The sequence below is a fragment of the Mandrillus leucophaeus genome, unplaced genomic scaffold (genome assembly GCF_000951045.1).
Source record: "Mandrillus leucophaeus isolate KB7577 unplaced genomic scaffold, Mleu.le_1.0 Scaffold666, whole genome shotgun sequence".
NCBI classification, from domain to species: domain Eukaryota; kingdom Metazoa; phylum Chordata; class Mammalia; order Primates; family Cercopithecidae; genus Mandrillus; species Mandrillus leucophaeus.
The window spans coordinates 243,662-260,060 of record NW_012107208.1 but is presented as its reverse complement, the minus strand read 5'-3'; the positions used below and the strand labels follow the sequence as shown (position 1 = coordinate 260,060).

The following is a 16,399-nucleotide window of genomic DNA, read 5'->3' as shown; positions in this document are numbered from 1 at the left end:
CCACTTGCACCCCAGCCTGGGCAACAGAGTGAAACTCTGTCTCAGAAAAAAAAACAAAAAACAAAAAACAAAGAGTACAGTATGAAAAGGGGGAAAAGCTGGTGGATCCTCTCATATGGGGATAAAAGGAATATTTTCTGGAAGGCTGCTTGACAATCAAGAGGCTTAAATATGTATATGTGTATGTATGTGTATACATATATATATTTTTTTTTTTTTTGAGACAGAGTTTCGCTCTTGTCACCCATGCTGGCATATAATGGCATGATCTCGGCTCACTGCAACCTCTGACTCCCAGGTTCAAGTGATGTTCCTGCCTCAGCCTCCCGAGTAGCTGGGATTACAGGCGCACGCCACCATGCCCGGCTAATATTTGTATTTTTAGTAGAGATGGGGTTTCACCTTGTTGGCCAGGCTGGTCTCGAACTCCTGACCTCAGGTGATCCGCCCGCCTCGGCCTCCCAAAGTGCTGGGATTACAGGCGTGAGCCACCACGTCTGGCCTAAATATATTTTTGCTTTGTCTTAGACAAGTGTGCAAAGATGTATATAAATGGCTAGTCACTGCAGAGTTGTTTGTAAAGCTGAAAAAATAAACTGCTAGATGAACATTCTGTGTAGATGCTAAGAATTGCTTGTAGGACAGACTATTTGGATCAACACTCTGAACCTGCAGTCTATTAAGGCAGTCACTTCCAACTAGCATCTGGTGATTTAAGGAAAACTTTCACTCTCCGCCTCTTTCTAAGAACCTTCTATCTTCGAATTAGAGAAGACATTCGACTATACCCTCTCTCACAAACCTTCCTGGTCTATAGATATGCAATTAAAATGGTTTCCAAGAATGTTAGTGCTCCAGTAATATGATGTGTTCCTAAAAGTCTTATTGAAGGGACTGTCTTCTAACCATTGCATTGGTTGAAACAATGGGTTAGGGGAGGACAAATCACACATAATAAATACATCCCACCAATCTCTTAAAAAAAAAGTATCCAAATATTAGCCACTAAAAAATTTTAAAAAAGATACTGCTCACTGCATCCATGAAGGAAAAGCAAGGAACAGAATGCTAAAGTCACATTAAAAGAACAACAGCTGGGCATGGTGGCTCACATCTGTAATCCCAGCACTTTGGGAGGCCAAGGTGGGTGGACTGCTCAAGCTCAGGAGTTCAAGACCAGCCTGGGCAACACAGCAAAACTCCATCTCTACTGAAAATACAAAAAATTAGCCAGGCATGGTGGCGCATGCCTGTAGTCCCAGCTACTTGGGAAGCTGGGGTGGAGAAATCACCTGAGCCTGGGAGGTCAAGGCTGTAGTGAGCCAAGATCACACCACTGCACTCCAGCCCGGGCAAACAGAGTGAGACTCTGTCTCAAAAAAAAAACCAAAAAAACAAAAAATCTTGTTGAGGTTGAAGAAATCTCTCAGAAAATAGACCAATGAAAGTGGAAAACTGAAAAGATTATTAGTGTTCTGCCAAATCTAAGAAAGAAAGAAAAAAAAAAGATTATTAGGCCAAGCACAGTGGCTCATGCCTGTAATCCCAACATTTTGGGAGGCCAAGGCAGGAGGATTGCTTGAGACCAGCCTAGGCAACACAGCAAGACCTCATCTATATTTAAAAAAAAACAAAAAATAAGTCTAAAACTGTAAAATAAATAAAGAAAGAAAAATTAGACAAGTGGTCCAGGAGATAGATTTAATGGGAACCACAGAAAAAAAGATGGGAAAATTAAAGAGCAGGATATCACTAACTAAATAAATATAAAGAAAATTTCTCCAAACTGAAAGGGCCCCTTGAGTTTCCAGCACAGTGGATGAAAATAGGCCGAAAGGAAGGCACATCACTGGGAAAAATCAGAATACTGAGGACAAAAGAAAATCCCATAAGCATTTATTGAAAGGGAAAAAAAAAACAAACCCACACATGTAAAGGTTCAGAAATTAGAATTACTTTAGACTTTTAACAGCATCATTGGAAGTCAGAAGACAATGGAGCAATATCTAAACCCAGCTATTAATAAATTATCAAACAAATGTGAGGATAAAATGAAGAAATTTTCAGACATGCAAAGTCTCAAAAACTATAGTTCCCATTCTCATTTTCTACGAAAGCTACTGGAGGATGTGTCCACCAAAATAAGAGACTACATCAAGACATAGGATAGGCCAGGTGCAGTGCCTCACCCCTGTAATCCCAACACTTTGGGAGGCCAAGACGGGTGGAATGCTTGAGCCCAGGAGTTCGAGACCAGCCTGGGCAACATAGCAAGACCTATTATTCAAAAATACAAAAATTAGCTGGGCATGGTGGCACATGCCTGTAGTCCCAGCTACTTGGGAGGCTGAGGCAGGAGGATTCCCTTGAGCCCAGGAGGCAGAGTTTATAGTGAGTGAGACTGCACCACTGCACTCTAGCCTGGGCAACAGAGCAAGACTGTCTCAAAAAACAAACAAACAAACAAAAGACATAACATATAGGAAACAACCCAAAACAAAAACAAAGGGAATATCCAGAAGGTATTGAAGAGAGATCCCAGGGTAAGAGCTGTATACCAGGCCTAGAAAGCAAACAGGACAGATGACTCTGGGACCAAGTTGGCCCAGAAGGTTAAACTGATGAACTATTTGATACATATGACAATGAAAGATGATTTTCACAACTAGTAGTTGTCTAAAGAAATAATCCTGGGCCGGGCGTAGTGGCTCACACCTGTAATCCCAGCACTTTGGGAGGCCAAGGCAGGCAGATCACGAGGTCAGGAGATCAAGACCATCCTGGCTAACATGGTGAAACCCTGTCTCTACTAAAAAAATACAAAAAGTTAGCTGGGCATGGTGGCGGGCACCTGTAGTCCCAGCTACTCAGAAGGCTGAGGCAGGAGAATGGCGTGAACCCGGGAGGCGAAGCTTGCAGTGAGCTGAGATTGTGCCACTGCACTCCAGCCTGGGAGACAGAGTGAAAAAAAAAAAAAAGAAAAAGAAAAAGAAAAAATCCTGGCTGGGCGCGGTGGCTCACACCTGTAATCCCAGCACTTTGAGAGGCTGAGGCTGGCAGATTGCCTGAGGTCAGGAGTTTGAGACCAGCCTGGCCAACATGGTGAAACCCCGTCTCTACTAAAAATACAAAACTTAGCCGGGCGCGGTGGCAGGCTCCTCTAAACCCAGCTACTCGGGAGGCTGAGGCAGGAAAATCGCTTGAACCCAGGGAGGCGGAGGTTGCAGTGAGCCAAGATTGTGCCACTGCACTCTAGCCTGGGCGACAGAGCGAGACTCTGTCTCAAAACAACAACAAAAAATCCCAAACTTCCTAGTAAAAATAATGGCCAAAACCTTCCCAAATATGATTAAAGACATAAATTCACAGGTTCAAGAAGTTCAGTGAACTCTTAAGTAATCAATCTCAGTGAACTCCATGTAATGAATGATCTAACACAATTATGAAAAAAGGGAAGTAACTACACTTAGACGATCGAGGGAGAGGGAAGAAAGTATTCAGGTATGTGAGATTGGGGGGAGAAGTGTAGGGAAAATAAAACAGTTCAATAAATGGCAGCTAAATTTTCCTATTCCATAATGGGGAGCCAAGAGTTCACACCTAAAACTGAAAGATCAAGAAATGTCCAATTAACTTGTTTAGGGAAAAAGAGATAACTACCTTAAGAATCAGTTAAGAGTTCAAAGTGGATGTCTCAGGGGATGGAAAAACGGGGGTAGTGAGAGAGGTGGAGGATTACACTAACCTGTAACAAGCCTTGCACAACTACTTGGCCCTTTGAATTATAAGCATGTGTAACTCCAAAAACTTAAAACGAAGAGATTGTGTACTTTAAGACGGCAGTGTAATAAATATCTATTGGAAAACACTTAATACTGTTGCTAGAAAAGCTTTAAGTTCTAAATAAACTAATATTTATCTTTAAATATAAGAAAGGTCACCAAAATATGAAAGTGGGCCTAAAGAATATTAGGCAATTAGCCTAAAAGTCATTTGTTACTTTATTTCCCCTTTCACTTTCCTTCTACTGAGTTTTCAAGGTTAGTCATATTTGTGGGAAAAACTGGTTTGATGTAGACAGATCCTATGTTGTTCTGCCTTAAAAACTTCAAAGAATGTGTGGACTAAATGCAGAAAAGTGGGAGGTGGCAATGACAAAATGTGGATTTGAATGGTGCATATTGAGTGAACTGAAATGGACTTCTGAAAAACTGACACGCAGAGTGGATTAAAATATACATTTCTCTCCATTCTGTGAACATTTTAGGAAACTCTGCTTCAGTCCAGTACCCTTTTACACTAACAGAAATGACAACTGAGTCTTCAAAATAGCTATGGAATAAAATATGCTCTTGATTCCATATAAAACCAAGTCAAAATCAGCTTAAGTAAAATTATCATCTGTGCTAATGCTGGCATATTCATCCAAAGAACTAAATTTAGGTATTAATCATGTTCTTTTTTACCTCTTACCACAAGTAATAAGCAATTATTCCTAATAATGTCACCAAGAGAAAGAAAACATATACATATTTTTAAAAGGCTGCTCAGTGAACAACTCAAAATCTGTGCTTCATACATACAAATCCAGTCCCCTTGTACTTAAAGCAACTATACTAGTTATTACATGATCGATGGCTTAGGTGCTGAATTCAGATTTTGGTTGCTATGAACATCAATCATTTTTAATCTAGTACAACTGACAGTTCTCTGTATCTTTAAAAGTGTTGCTCACATTCATTCCTAGAGATTTTCAATTTTTGGATTTACTATATTTGATCTTCAAGGAACGATATTTTTGAAAAAATATATGCCAAACAGACATGAATGCCAGATAATGCCCTGATAAACATCCTCTAATGGCAAAGCATTTGTAGATCTTATACTTACAAGAATATGAACAAAACTAAAACTTCAAATCTACCTGCCTCAGATATAAGATTATGGATTTTTTTTGTTTTTTTTTTTCTTTTTTTTTTTTGGAAACAGAGTTTCACTCTTGTTGCCCAGGTGGGAGTGCAATGGCACGATCTCGGCTCACTGCAACCTCCGCTTCCTGGGTTCAAGTGATTCTCCTGCCTCAGCCTCCCAAGTAGCTGGGACTATAGGCGTGTGCCACCACGCCAGCTAATTTTAATTTTTGTACTTTCAGTACAGACAGGGTTTCACCATGTTGGCCAGACTGGTCTTGAACATCTGACCTCAAGGGATCTGCCTGCCTCTGCCTCCCAAAGTGCTGGGATTACAGGTGTGAGCCAACGCACCCGGCAATGGCTGTCTTTTTAATAGCTGAGATCAAACTATGCTTAATAACTCAGAAATATTTAAATCGTTATCTTTCAAGACAAAAGTCAGCTTCCCAAACTCATTGTAGCTCTTTCATAAGCTGATGCCTAAAAGAAAAATTCCACCTTTTATGTAAGCAAAGGCAAGTGCTTAAAGCTCTGACATACCTGAAGAAGAAGAAAGCCACCACCTACTGCAGTTGCTGCAAGTTTTCCAACTTTCTGGAACAGAAATCCTGCACACCTTTAATCAAAGAAATAACAAAAGATGAAAACAATCAATTATGTACTCAATCCTCTCCCTCTTCTACTTTTCATTGCTTTCCTAATAAAATCTTCTGTCTTCGCATTTCTTTTGATCACATCCCTTACCTGCTCAGAAACCTTCTCAGAAGCCCCTCAGTTATATAGGCTAGTCAAAAATGCACAATCTAAAATGTCTGAAATTTGCTTCAAAATAAGGGACAGAGAGAAGAGGAGGGGAATTTATAGAAAAAAAGAGCAGCTACTAAAATAACGACAAGTACTCAGGGGTTCACTACACTCCTCCTACATTTGCATAAGCTGAAACCTCCCATAATAAAAGTGACGTTTTGCTTAATACAGTCAAGATGGTCCATATACCTGGTTGACCCCCACCTTTGGCTCCAGCCCCATTAACTTCCAAATAGGTCATCACCTTTGCTCAAGCTATTAATCTCCCTGCTTCTAGGGGTTTCTGCCTAGCTCTACCTATTTAAAGCTTTCCTACCCTTTCAGGTCCAGCTGTTGTTCCACTCAATGACTACACTTCAGCCCACATTTCTAAAAGCCTCCTTATCTAGATCTACCTATTTTTATATTAAACGTTTTTTGTGTCTCATCTACCCTGTGTCAGCTCATACTTCTTTCATGATTAATTCGCTCCTTCAGTGAGCTCACATTCCCTTCAGCATTCCAGATCCACACTGTGCAAATGAATCCTATATTTCTAATCTAGCCTTCTGCACTGGGTTGAATGGTGTCCCCCCTAAAATTCACATCCTTCCCAAAACCTCTAAATGTGACCTTATTTTAAAACAGAGTCACTGCAGATGTAATGAGTTCAGATGAGATCATACTGGACAGGTTGGGCCTTTAATCCGATAAGGACGCACACAGAGAGAAGACGACATGTGAGGACAACAGAGGCAGAGACTGGAATAATACATTTACAAGCCAAGGAATGACAAGGATTGCTGGCAACCACCAGAAGCTAGCAGAGAAACATAAAACAGATATCTCCCTCTGAGCCTCCAAGAAGGAACAAACCCTGTTGACATCCTGATTACAGACTTCTAGCCTCCGGAACTGTGAGAGAGTACATTTCTGTTGTTATTTTATTTTGTTTATTTATATTTTAGATGGAGCTCGTTCTGTCACCCAGGCTGGAGTGCAATGGCATGATCTCCGCTCACTGCAACCTCCGCCTCCCGGATTCAAGCGATTCTCCTGTCCCAACCTCCCGAGTAGCTGGGATTACAGGCACCCGCCACCACACCCGGCTAATTGTTGTATTTTTAGTAGAGACGGGGTTTCACAATGTTGGCCAGGCTGCTCTTGAACTCCTGATCTCAGGTGATTTCATCCGCCTTGGCCTCCCAAAGTGCTGGGATTACAAGTGTAAGCCACCGCACCTGGCCTCCACAGTTCTATATATTTTATCTCCAAAATGTTATTTGACTGTTTTCTCCTTTCCATTCTCAAGGTCATCATTACCTTTCTTCCAGAACATTCTTAAGGGCCCTCTGTTCTTGACACCTCCCATCTCTCCTAGCAATCACCCATCCTGATAATAGTTTTAATTTTTTGTCATGGGCCGGGCACGGTGGCTCACGCCTGTAATCCCAGCACTTTGGGAGGCCGAGGTGGGCGGATCACGAGGTCAGGAGTTCGAGACCAGCCTGACCAACATGGTGAAACCCCGTCTCTACTAAAAATACAAAAATTAGCCAGGCGTGGTGGCACGTGCCTGTAATCCCAGCTACTCGGGAGGTTGGGACAGGAGAATCGCTTGAATCCGGGAGGCGGAGGTTGCAGTGAGCGGAGATCTCAAAAAAAACTCCATCTCAAAAAAAAAAAAAAAAAAATTGTCATGATCAAAAGCCTACAGCTTACCTACAGCTAAATAAAATCTCCTCAGCCTCCTATTCATGTCTTGAATTGGTCTAAATTGCTAACTTGTTAGGTTAGTGCCTATTAACTGTTCCTCCTTAATATACACCACAATAACATCAGTTTTACATCCTAAGAAAATTGCAAAAATTTACTACACTGAATACAGTCATTGCAACAAATTGCCTGCATAATTATTAGAGTTCTATTATACAGCTCCTGGACCAACACCTGGCTATAATCCAAATGTGTGTGTGTGTATATGTATATATGTATATGTATATATGTGTGCATACATATATACACACACACATATATACATATGAGCCACCACACCTGGCCTCCACGGTTCTATATATACACACACATATATACATACACATGTATACATATACACGTGTATGCGCGTATATATGTATACACATATATACATATATACACACACACATACACACACAGTCAGCTCTCTTTATGTTTCGCATCTACAATTAAACCAATCAGGGCACAAAACTTGAAAAAAAAAGACAAAAAAAATAAAAAGTAACACGGATTTTTAAAATTCCATATAACAAGTATTTACATAGCACTTACATTGTATTAGGTGTTGTAAGTAATTAAGAGATGATTTAAAGTGTACGAGAGAGTGTGCAGGTTATAAGCAAATACTATGCCTTTTTATATCAGGGACATGAGCATCTGCAGATTTTGGTATCCTATGCTGAGGGATGACTGTATTACCATAAAGAATGTGCCCCTCAGTAGGGGAGTCAGCAACAAAGGCGCAGAAAAGGGAACAGAAAAGGCAGGCAGCAGCCACAATGTCCCTCGGACTGTGCTCCACAAGCATGTATATCCATTGCTTGATGGCATCAGTCACTACAATGAACCTATCTCCTGCTGCTCTGTCTCCAGGCTTTCCGAGCAAACTTCTGCCAATGATGGGGCTTGATCTACAAGGAGTCTGGTCTCCAAGGAGAAACAATGAAATGACTTGATAATTCTATTCTCAATTATTTTTGAGTCTGTTTTAAGACTGGACTTTAGGCCCTGACTGACATTAACCAATCACCCATGGCACCAAATTGTGAGCTTATTTAAGCAGAGAGCCATACCCTGAATTACAGGGCTAGAGGAACTATCTGCCTGTGGAGAATCATCTGAATGACCAGGCCCTGACAGGCATCTCTCTCCTAATTGCAGGCTTTTTTCCTGCAGCAGCATTAGTAAGTACATATCATGAATAAATGCCGCACCTCTGCAACACAGAATCTTGACAATGAGTATTTCTATCATAAAATGGCATATGCAAAAAGGCATAGAGGAGTGTGTCATTATTCCAAGGTGCATGTAAAACACAAATAAAAACACTCGTTATACTTATCAAGTGGAAACATGTAAATATTTCAGTTACATCAATGTAAGATGAACTTAAAAGAGAATCTAAGAAAAAATGCTTATGCACAAGTTAAGCACCCTCACTAACTCCAAAATTTCTCTACAGTCACGAACATTTTCAAAACAGTCAAATTTGTTTCTGCCCCCTTGTTATCTGGCTAGCCTTTTTATTATAAGAACAGAATTAGATCCACAGTAGCCATTGTGTTATCACGTGGTCTGAAATGTTAACTGGTCAGGCTGATGGTTATTAACCACTTCTTACTGGACTCCACAATATTCCCAAGTAAGCAATCAGACCTTTAATTTCAACACAGAACTAATGTTCTACAGCTCTTTTTCAAAGAGTTATCATAATCTGAACGAGCCCATAAAAAACAGAATCATCTGTATCATCACCAATAATTCATACTGAGCATTTTACACTGCTCTGTACGGGGCTGACAATACTAGAGGCCAATTCTACCGTGGGAGTTTCTTAGGTTTTTTCAGTAGTTAGCACTGAATGAAATGTAAAAATTTACATATAATTAACTCATATATTTCTTCCTATCTACTATCACTGAATCAGATCCACGACATTTGCTGAAGAATCAAAAGAAGGATGAGGAGGGAGGAGAGGAACAGCGGTGGGCATGGGGGAGGGGATCGCCAAAACCCAACAGGGAGCCTGGGCATGTAGATTACATCAATTTTAACTCAGAGAAAAGCCTCTTCCAGAATTAACAGTGTAGACCCACTGCATGTGCACGGTGACTCTTCCCGATGTATGAAAGGTCAGCAGGGTCAGGCCCCCAAATGAAATTTAATGAAAAAGACGTTGTTCTCACCAGCCAGTAACGCCACCCATTACAATCTGGGTAGCTACTGAGTATTTTTCTACCATAGGTCCCGAACTGTGGCCAAACACTCGATTCCACCACTGGTGTCTTCTTGCATACTCAGTTAAATCCAACACTTCATAAGAGTCGTCATCACTTTCATATTCTTCAAAATAGCAAAATGCAAAAAATAAATGTAGAGTCAATCAAAAGTCAGAAATGTCCCATACATCTTTTTAAATATCTGTTACAACTCATTACTTTTGGCCTACAGCTAAAAATGCCCACATGGAAACTACTGACTTAACTCAATTCCTGAGACCAGGGCCTCAAGAGTAAAGGGCCCTACAACAATGACCCCCATCTGCTTTCCCAAAGGCCCAGGGACCAGCCTGGGGTCACGAAGCCAGGGCCAACTCAGAAATGACACAGTAGTGAGGGGTCACCCCAACCTCCAAATCTTAGTAGGGTCAAGGTCAGAGAAGGGTCCATTTTCATCAGTGGAAGGAATGGGGGTGGGGAGGGGTCCTCCTCTGAGATAACTAGTCTGGAGCCCAGCGAAATCACTAGAGTCTAGACGTTTAAAAAAAGAAAATAATAATACATTTGAAGATGGAGATAAAGGGCCGGAGGTGAAGGTAAGGCAGGAGGTAGGTAGGGCTGTGCTGGGGGTGGGGGTGGCTCTCCGCTTGAGTTCCGGAGGGGGACGAAAAAGTCTGGCTCGGAGGGGGTGCTCAAAGGGGCTGCCTTAAAAAAATATATACAGTTCGAAGAATCCTAGGGCAGGGGAAGGAAGAGGTGCCATGGGAGCAAGGTCGAGAGCTGTGAGCCGCGTCCCAGATACCACTTCAGGCCCTCGCCGCTCACCTTGGGGAGGGGGGTTCCGGGTCGCCATGATTCCGCCAGCGGCCAATTCTGGAGTGGTCCCCGCCCGCCCTCCTCTCCCTGGCACTTTAAGGGCCGCTCTAGGCAAGGATGGAAATCTATGGTCTCTTTTTCCCTCCTCCTCCTACTCCAGGCGCGTAGTCCTGTCTCCGCCCCCTTCTCTCAGCGCAGGACCTTCTGCCTTCTGCGCACGCGCGAGACTCCGGAATGTGGGCAGGGCCGGTCGGATCATAGCCCCGCGAGAGCGCAGGGGACTTGTAGTCCATTGTCTTCCGCAGCTAGGAAGGGGGAGGGACCGCCCCTCCTCGAATTTCCATAACTTGAATTTGATTATTTTGTTTTAAAGAGCCTTAAGGGCTGAAGGTATGGGGGGAAGGGCGCTACATGGTGGTACAAAGGGAAAACCAGCTGGGTATTGACAAAGACTCTCTTGACCAAACTTTAGTCAGGAGGCTCCTCTGAGCTGTTTTTAACTGAGTCTCCTCCTTGGGTCGTCTTTGACCTGCCTAGTCCATTTGTGGCAAGAATACAGTTAAGTCAGTTTAGTGAGAACTCCCCCACCCTTAATATCGAATCACCCTCAATATCCGATCAAATTCCTCAACCCCACCCTTGATATCTGATCATTCTGCCACCAGCAAAAATCCTGTTAAATTGACTTAGCAAGAATACCTCTACCCCTCATGTCTGCTCTTGGTAATCTTCCACCCATTGATCCATTCACTCTGATCATTTACTATAAATTCCCTGCTATATTCAGAGTTGAGACCCATCACTCACCCCTATTGCCATAGTCTTTGTTTTTCAAGAAAGGGTATTGCTCTGTCACCAGGCTGGAGTGCAGTGGCGCGATCATGGCTCACTGCAGCCTCAAACTCCTGGGCCCAAGAGATCAGCCCACCTCAGCCTCCAGAGTAGCTGGGACTCCAGGCGTGCATCACCACTCCTGGCTAATTTATTTTTATATTTTGTGGAGACTAGGTATCCCTGTGTTGCCCAGGCTGGTCTTGAACTTCTGGGCTCAAGCAGTCTTCCTGCCTCTGCATCCCAAAGTGCTGGGATTACAGATGCGAGCCACCATGCAGGGTTATATTGCAATAGTTTTGACACCTATTGCAATAGTCATGAACAAAGTCTTCCTTACCATTTTAAGAAGTGTCCCATAGTTTTTTGTCAGGCCCATCACTTGCACACTGTCAGAATAATTTTTTAACAGTATTTTGAACACTCTACCAGAATTCCAATGCTTGAGGAAAAAGGCTTGTAAAAGATAAGAGAAACCCTGTTTCAAGCCATACTTTTCTAAGGGCGCAAGGGCTCACAAAAGGACCAAAATTTTTCTAATGCCCTGCTGCTGGAAATTGGAATCTGTTTACTTGCTCTCTCTCTTGATTTCCTGCCAGGAATCCAAAGGAAGTAAAGAAGGGCCTAGAAACCTCGTAATTCCTGACCTGGCAAGAGGACATAATTTTTTAGTGTCATTCTTTTGCTTGCTTGAGACAGAATCTCGCTCTGTCGCCCAGGCTGGAGTGCAATGGTGCAATCTTGGCTCACTGCAACCTCCACCTCCCGAGTTCAAGTGATTCTCCTGCTTCAGTCTCTCAACATCCCAAGGAGCTGAGATTACAGGCATGTGCCACCACGCCCGGCTAGTTTTTGTATTTTTAGTAGAGACGGGGTTTCACCATGTTGCCCAGGCTGGTCTCGAACTCCTAGCCTCAGTGATCCACCCACCTGGGCCTCCCAAAGTGCTGTGATTACAGGGGTGAGCCACCGTACCTGGCCAGCATCATTCTTGTTATTTAAATCTGACAGAGCAACAAGGTCAAGGTCTTCACCCAGAAACCCCATGGGATTCTATGAATACAAAGCCATATTGATCACCAAGCAGCTAACCCAAGTCCACATAAACCAACCCAGAAATTTGTCTTGAACTTGCATTGCACCCACATCTACTGTACAATTAAACAAAAGTCCTCTCAGTATTCATTTTAATGGAAAAACAAGGAATTTGGTATAAATTGCATTACTTAAAAAATTGGCTTGCATAATTGCACTTGGCTTTTCAAATCCTGGCACTTCCTTATTTCTTTTTACAATATGCCCATTTACTAATATCCTTATTTGTTAATTTTAATAGCAAACCGCAATTACTTTTGCACCAACGTAATACATAGCTTGCAAGTTTATGTTTTGTCATTTGTTGACTGGGAAAGGAATTTTCCTAAGCATGTAAAATCCCTATAAATTGAATGGCTTACCTTCATTGTCATTTGTATTATGATACTAATTTCTAGTAACAAGTAACTTGTCTCCCTGTATTTCTTACCATATCTCTGCAAATAATTGAAGCTCTGTTAGCTTCAATTGTGTTTTATTTTAATTTAAAACTGATTGGAAAATCAAATTCTCTTTTGCTACCACCCACTATAAGTTCACTATGTAGAGACTAGCAAAAGCATGTGGACAATCCTGGCAATCACTTTATTGAAATTAATGTTCATGGAGGTGGTTTGCAAGGTTGTGTTTGAAATGCTTGCTCTCCAGTGCCATAAAGAAATAGCACTTGAACATAAATTTCATTTATTTAGTAAGGCCATTTTTACTTTTTGCAGAAAGGGTACACTCACTAGCAGTTTTGCCACAAGAGTACACTGAACAAAGGAGACAGGGTCGTTTATAACCCCACGCGTCTACCTTACTGCTGTGTCCGGTTTCCATTGGCTGGAACGAGACCTCACATTCTATGTTTGTCCTGATTGGCTAGCAGCTTAGAACTTTTTAAAAGAGGCAAAGGTAGAGGAGAACAAATGAAGGAGGAAGTAACTTGTGGAATGCTGAGAAAGATAAAAACACTTTTAAATAAGGAAGAGGAACAGGCTATGACCTAATGCTTGCTTGGACCAGTATAAGCATGCCAAGGCAAATATTGAGGCTAAATTGTGGGAGCTAAGAAGATAAAGTACATTGATTTCTTTATTACGGCTAGCAGACATTTAAGAATGTTAGCACAGGTCTCTGAATAAATTTTGCTTTTAAGAGAAGTGACTATTTATTCCTAATTAGACGAGGAGGAAAGTCTTTGAAGAGGAACCTCTATTTTACTTTTTACAGTTGGGGGAAGAGGACGGAGGAGAAGACCACAAACTGTCTAAATACATAGCCAAAAAAGAACACAATTAAGATGAGAGACTGGGCTGGGCACCGTGACTCGCGCCTGTAATCCCAACACTTTGGGAGGCCGAGGTGGGTGGATCACCTGAGGTCGGGAGTTCGAGACCAGCCTGACCAACTTGGAGAAACCCCGTCTCTACTAAAAATACAAAAAATTAGCTGGGTGTGGTGGTGGGCACCTATAATCCCAGCTACTCAGGAGGCTGAAGCAGGAGAATCTCTTGAACCCAGGAGGCAGAGGTTGCAGTGAGCCAAGATCACGCCATTGCACTCCAGACTGGACGACAAGAGCAGAACACCATTTTGAAAATAATAATAGTAATAATAATAATAAATGAGAGCCGGGTTTGGTGACTCACGCCTATAATCCCAGCACTTTAGGAGGCTGAGGCAGGAGGACAACTTGAGGTCAGGAGTTTGAGACCAGCCTAGCCAACTTGGTGAAACCCCATCTCTACTAAAAAAAATACAAAAATTAGCCGGGTATGGGGGTGCATGCCTGTAGTCCCAGCTACTCAGGAGGCTGAGACAGGAGAATTGCTTGAACCTGGGGGGCGGAGGCTGCAGTGAGCTGAGATCACACCACTGCACTCCAGCCTGGGCGAGACAGAGCAAGACTCTATCTCAAAAAATAATAATAATAATAATAAATGAGAGACTGAAGTATCTCAAAAGTGAGGATATTAGAAACTTTGGACATTAATAGGGTGGCCTAATGAATACAGACACACTGAAATAATGTGTCCATTCTAAGGCAATTAAGTTCATTGTGTTGCTGATCCCAAGAAACAACATTTTATCCAGACATAGTGACTAATGACTATATAAAATTTTTAAAACATTAGTGTAACCAAACCTATACTCACCCTGTGCCTCCTCAAACTCACACCTAAATTGAGAATGGGACCAAGAAATATGTCTCATTCAAGATTTTAAATCAGACCCTGAAAGTGATTAAAGTGATTATTTCAGGACGTTGGTGAAAAATTGTTGAATTGACTATATTGTTCTATAAGATTTACTTTCAATTCACTGAGTAGAAATCATAGGTCTACTGTGAAAGTTAAGTGAGGACTTACTGCACGTTTATGTGTGTCAACGAAAAGAGTCAAACTCTGTAAAATATTTGAAGAGCTTTATTCTTAGCCAAATATAAGTGACCGTGGCCCGTGACACAGCCCTCAGGAGGTCCTGAGAACATGGACCCCAGGTGGTCAGGATGTAGCTTGGTTTTATACATTTTAGAGAGGCATGAGACATCAATCAAATACATTTAAGAAATACACTGGAGGCCGAGCATGGTGGCTGAGGCCTGTAATCCCAGCACTTCGGGAGGCCAAGGGGGACAGCTCACTTGAGGTCAGCCTGGCCAACATGGTGAAACCTATTCTCTACTAAAAATACAAAAATTAGCCAAGTGTCGTGGCACGTGCCTGTGGTCCGAGCTACTTGGGAGGCTGAAGTAGGAGAATCGCTTGAACCCGGGAGGCGGAGGTTGCAGCAAGCTGAGACTGTGCCTCTGCACTCTAGCCTGGGTGACAGAGAGGAGAGAGACTCCATTTCAAAAAAAAAGAAAGAAATATATTGGTTTGGTCCAGAAAGGTGGGACAACTCAAAATGGGGGCTTCCAGGCTGTAGGTGAACTTAAACATTTTCTGATTGACAATTGGTTGAGTTTATCTAAAAACCTGGGATTCATAGAAAGGGAATGTTCAGGGTAAGATAAAGACTGTGAAGACCAAAGTTCTTTTGAAGTCTTATGGTGGCTGCCCTTAGAAACAATAGATGACAAATGTTTCCTATTCAGATTTTAGTTAATTTCTTTAGGATTAGGAGGGTTTGGAAGAAAAATATCTACCTATGTTCATGTAGATTCTTTACAGATGCAAATTTTCCCCCACAAAGAACAGCTTTGTAGGTCATTTCAAAATATGGCAAAGAAAAATTTCGGGGTAAAACATTTTGATTTTCTTCCTTGTCTCGTAATGTTATGCCAGAGTCAGTTTGGAAAGTAAGTCACAATATATAGGGTTAAATAAAACCCATCTGATGAGAATTTATGATTTGTAGAGCATGTCTCCCCAGACCCCTTAGATAGGAATTTGGGCAAGATAAAAAAATCAGAATTTAGTCCTCATGTGTGACACGGATTTTTTAAAGTATGAGTCAGCAGCTGGGTGTGGTGGCTCAGGCCTGTAATCCCACTTTGGGAGGCTGAGGCAGGAGGATCACTTAAGCCCAGGACTTTGAGACCAGCCTGGGCAACATAGGGAGACCCTCGTTTCTACAAAACAAAAAAATAAAAAATTAGCTGGGTGCAGTGGCTCATGCCTGTACTGCCAGCACTTTGGGAGGCTGAGGCAGGCAGATAACCTGAGATTGGGAGTTTGAGACGGGCCTGGCCAACGTGGTAAAAGCCGGTCTCTACTAAAAATTTAAAAATTAGACAGACACGGTGGCACGCACCTGTAGTCACAGCTACTCAGGAGGCTGAGGCTGGAGAATCGCTTGAGCCCAGGAGGGCAGAGGTTGCAGTGAGCCAAGATCACGTCACTGCACTCCAGCCTGGGTGACAGAGCGAGACACCATCTCAAAAATAAAATAAAATATAATATAAAAAATTAGCCAGACATGGTGTCGCACACCTGTGGTCCCAGCTACTCGGGAAGCTGAGGTGGGAGGATCACTTAAACCTAGGAGGTTGAG

The 16,399-nt window shown here is 42.2% G+C and overlaps 1 protein-coding gene across 1 annotated transcript in view; it reads right to left on the bottom strand.

The window, feature by feature from the left end:
• Positions 1-10,698, bottom strand: part of FUNDC1 (FUN14 domain containing 1) — a 24,583-nt gene extending 13,885 nt beyond the window's left edge. Inside the window, exons 1-3 of the mRNA XM_012001598.1 lie at positions 10,502-10,698; positions 9,644-9,800; positions 5,454-5,529 (exon numbers count right to left, since the gene is read on the bottom strand). Coding sequence (XP_011856988.1) covers positions 5,454-5,529; positions 9,644-9,800; positions 10,502-10,529 — 261 coding nt within the window. The 5' untranslated portion in view covers positions 10,530-10,698. The remainder of the gene's footprint in view (positions 1-5,453; positions 5,530-9,643; positions 9,801-10,501) is intronic.
• Between the last annotated feature and the right edge of the window lie 5,701 nt (positions 10,699-16,399).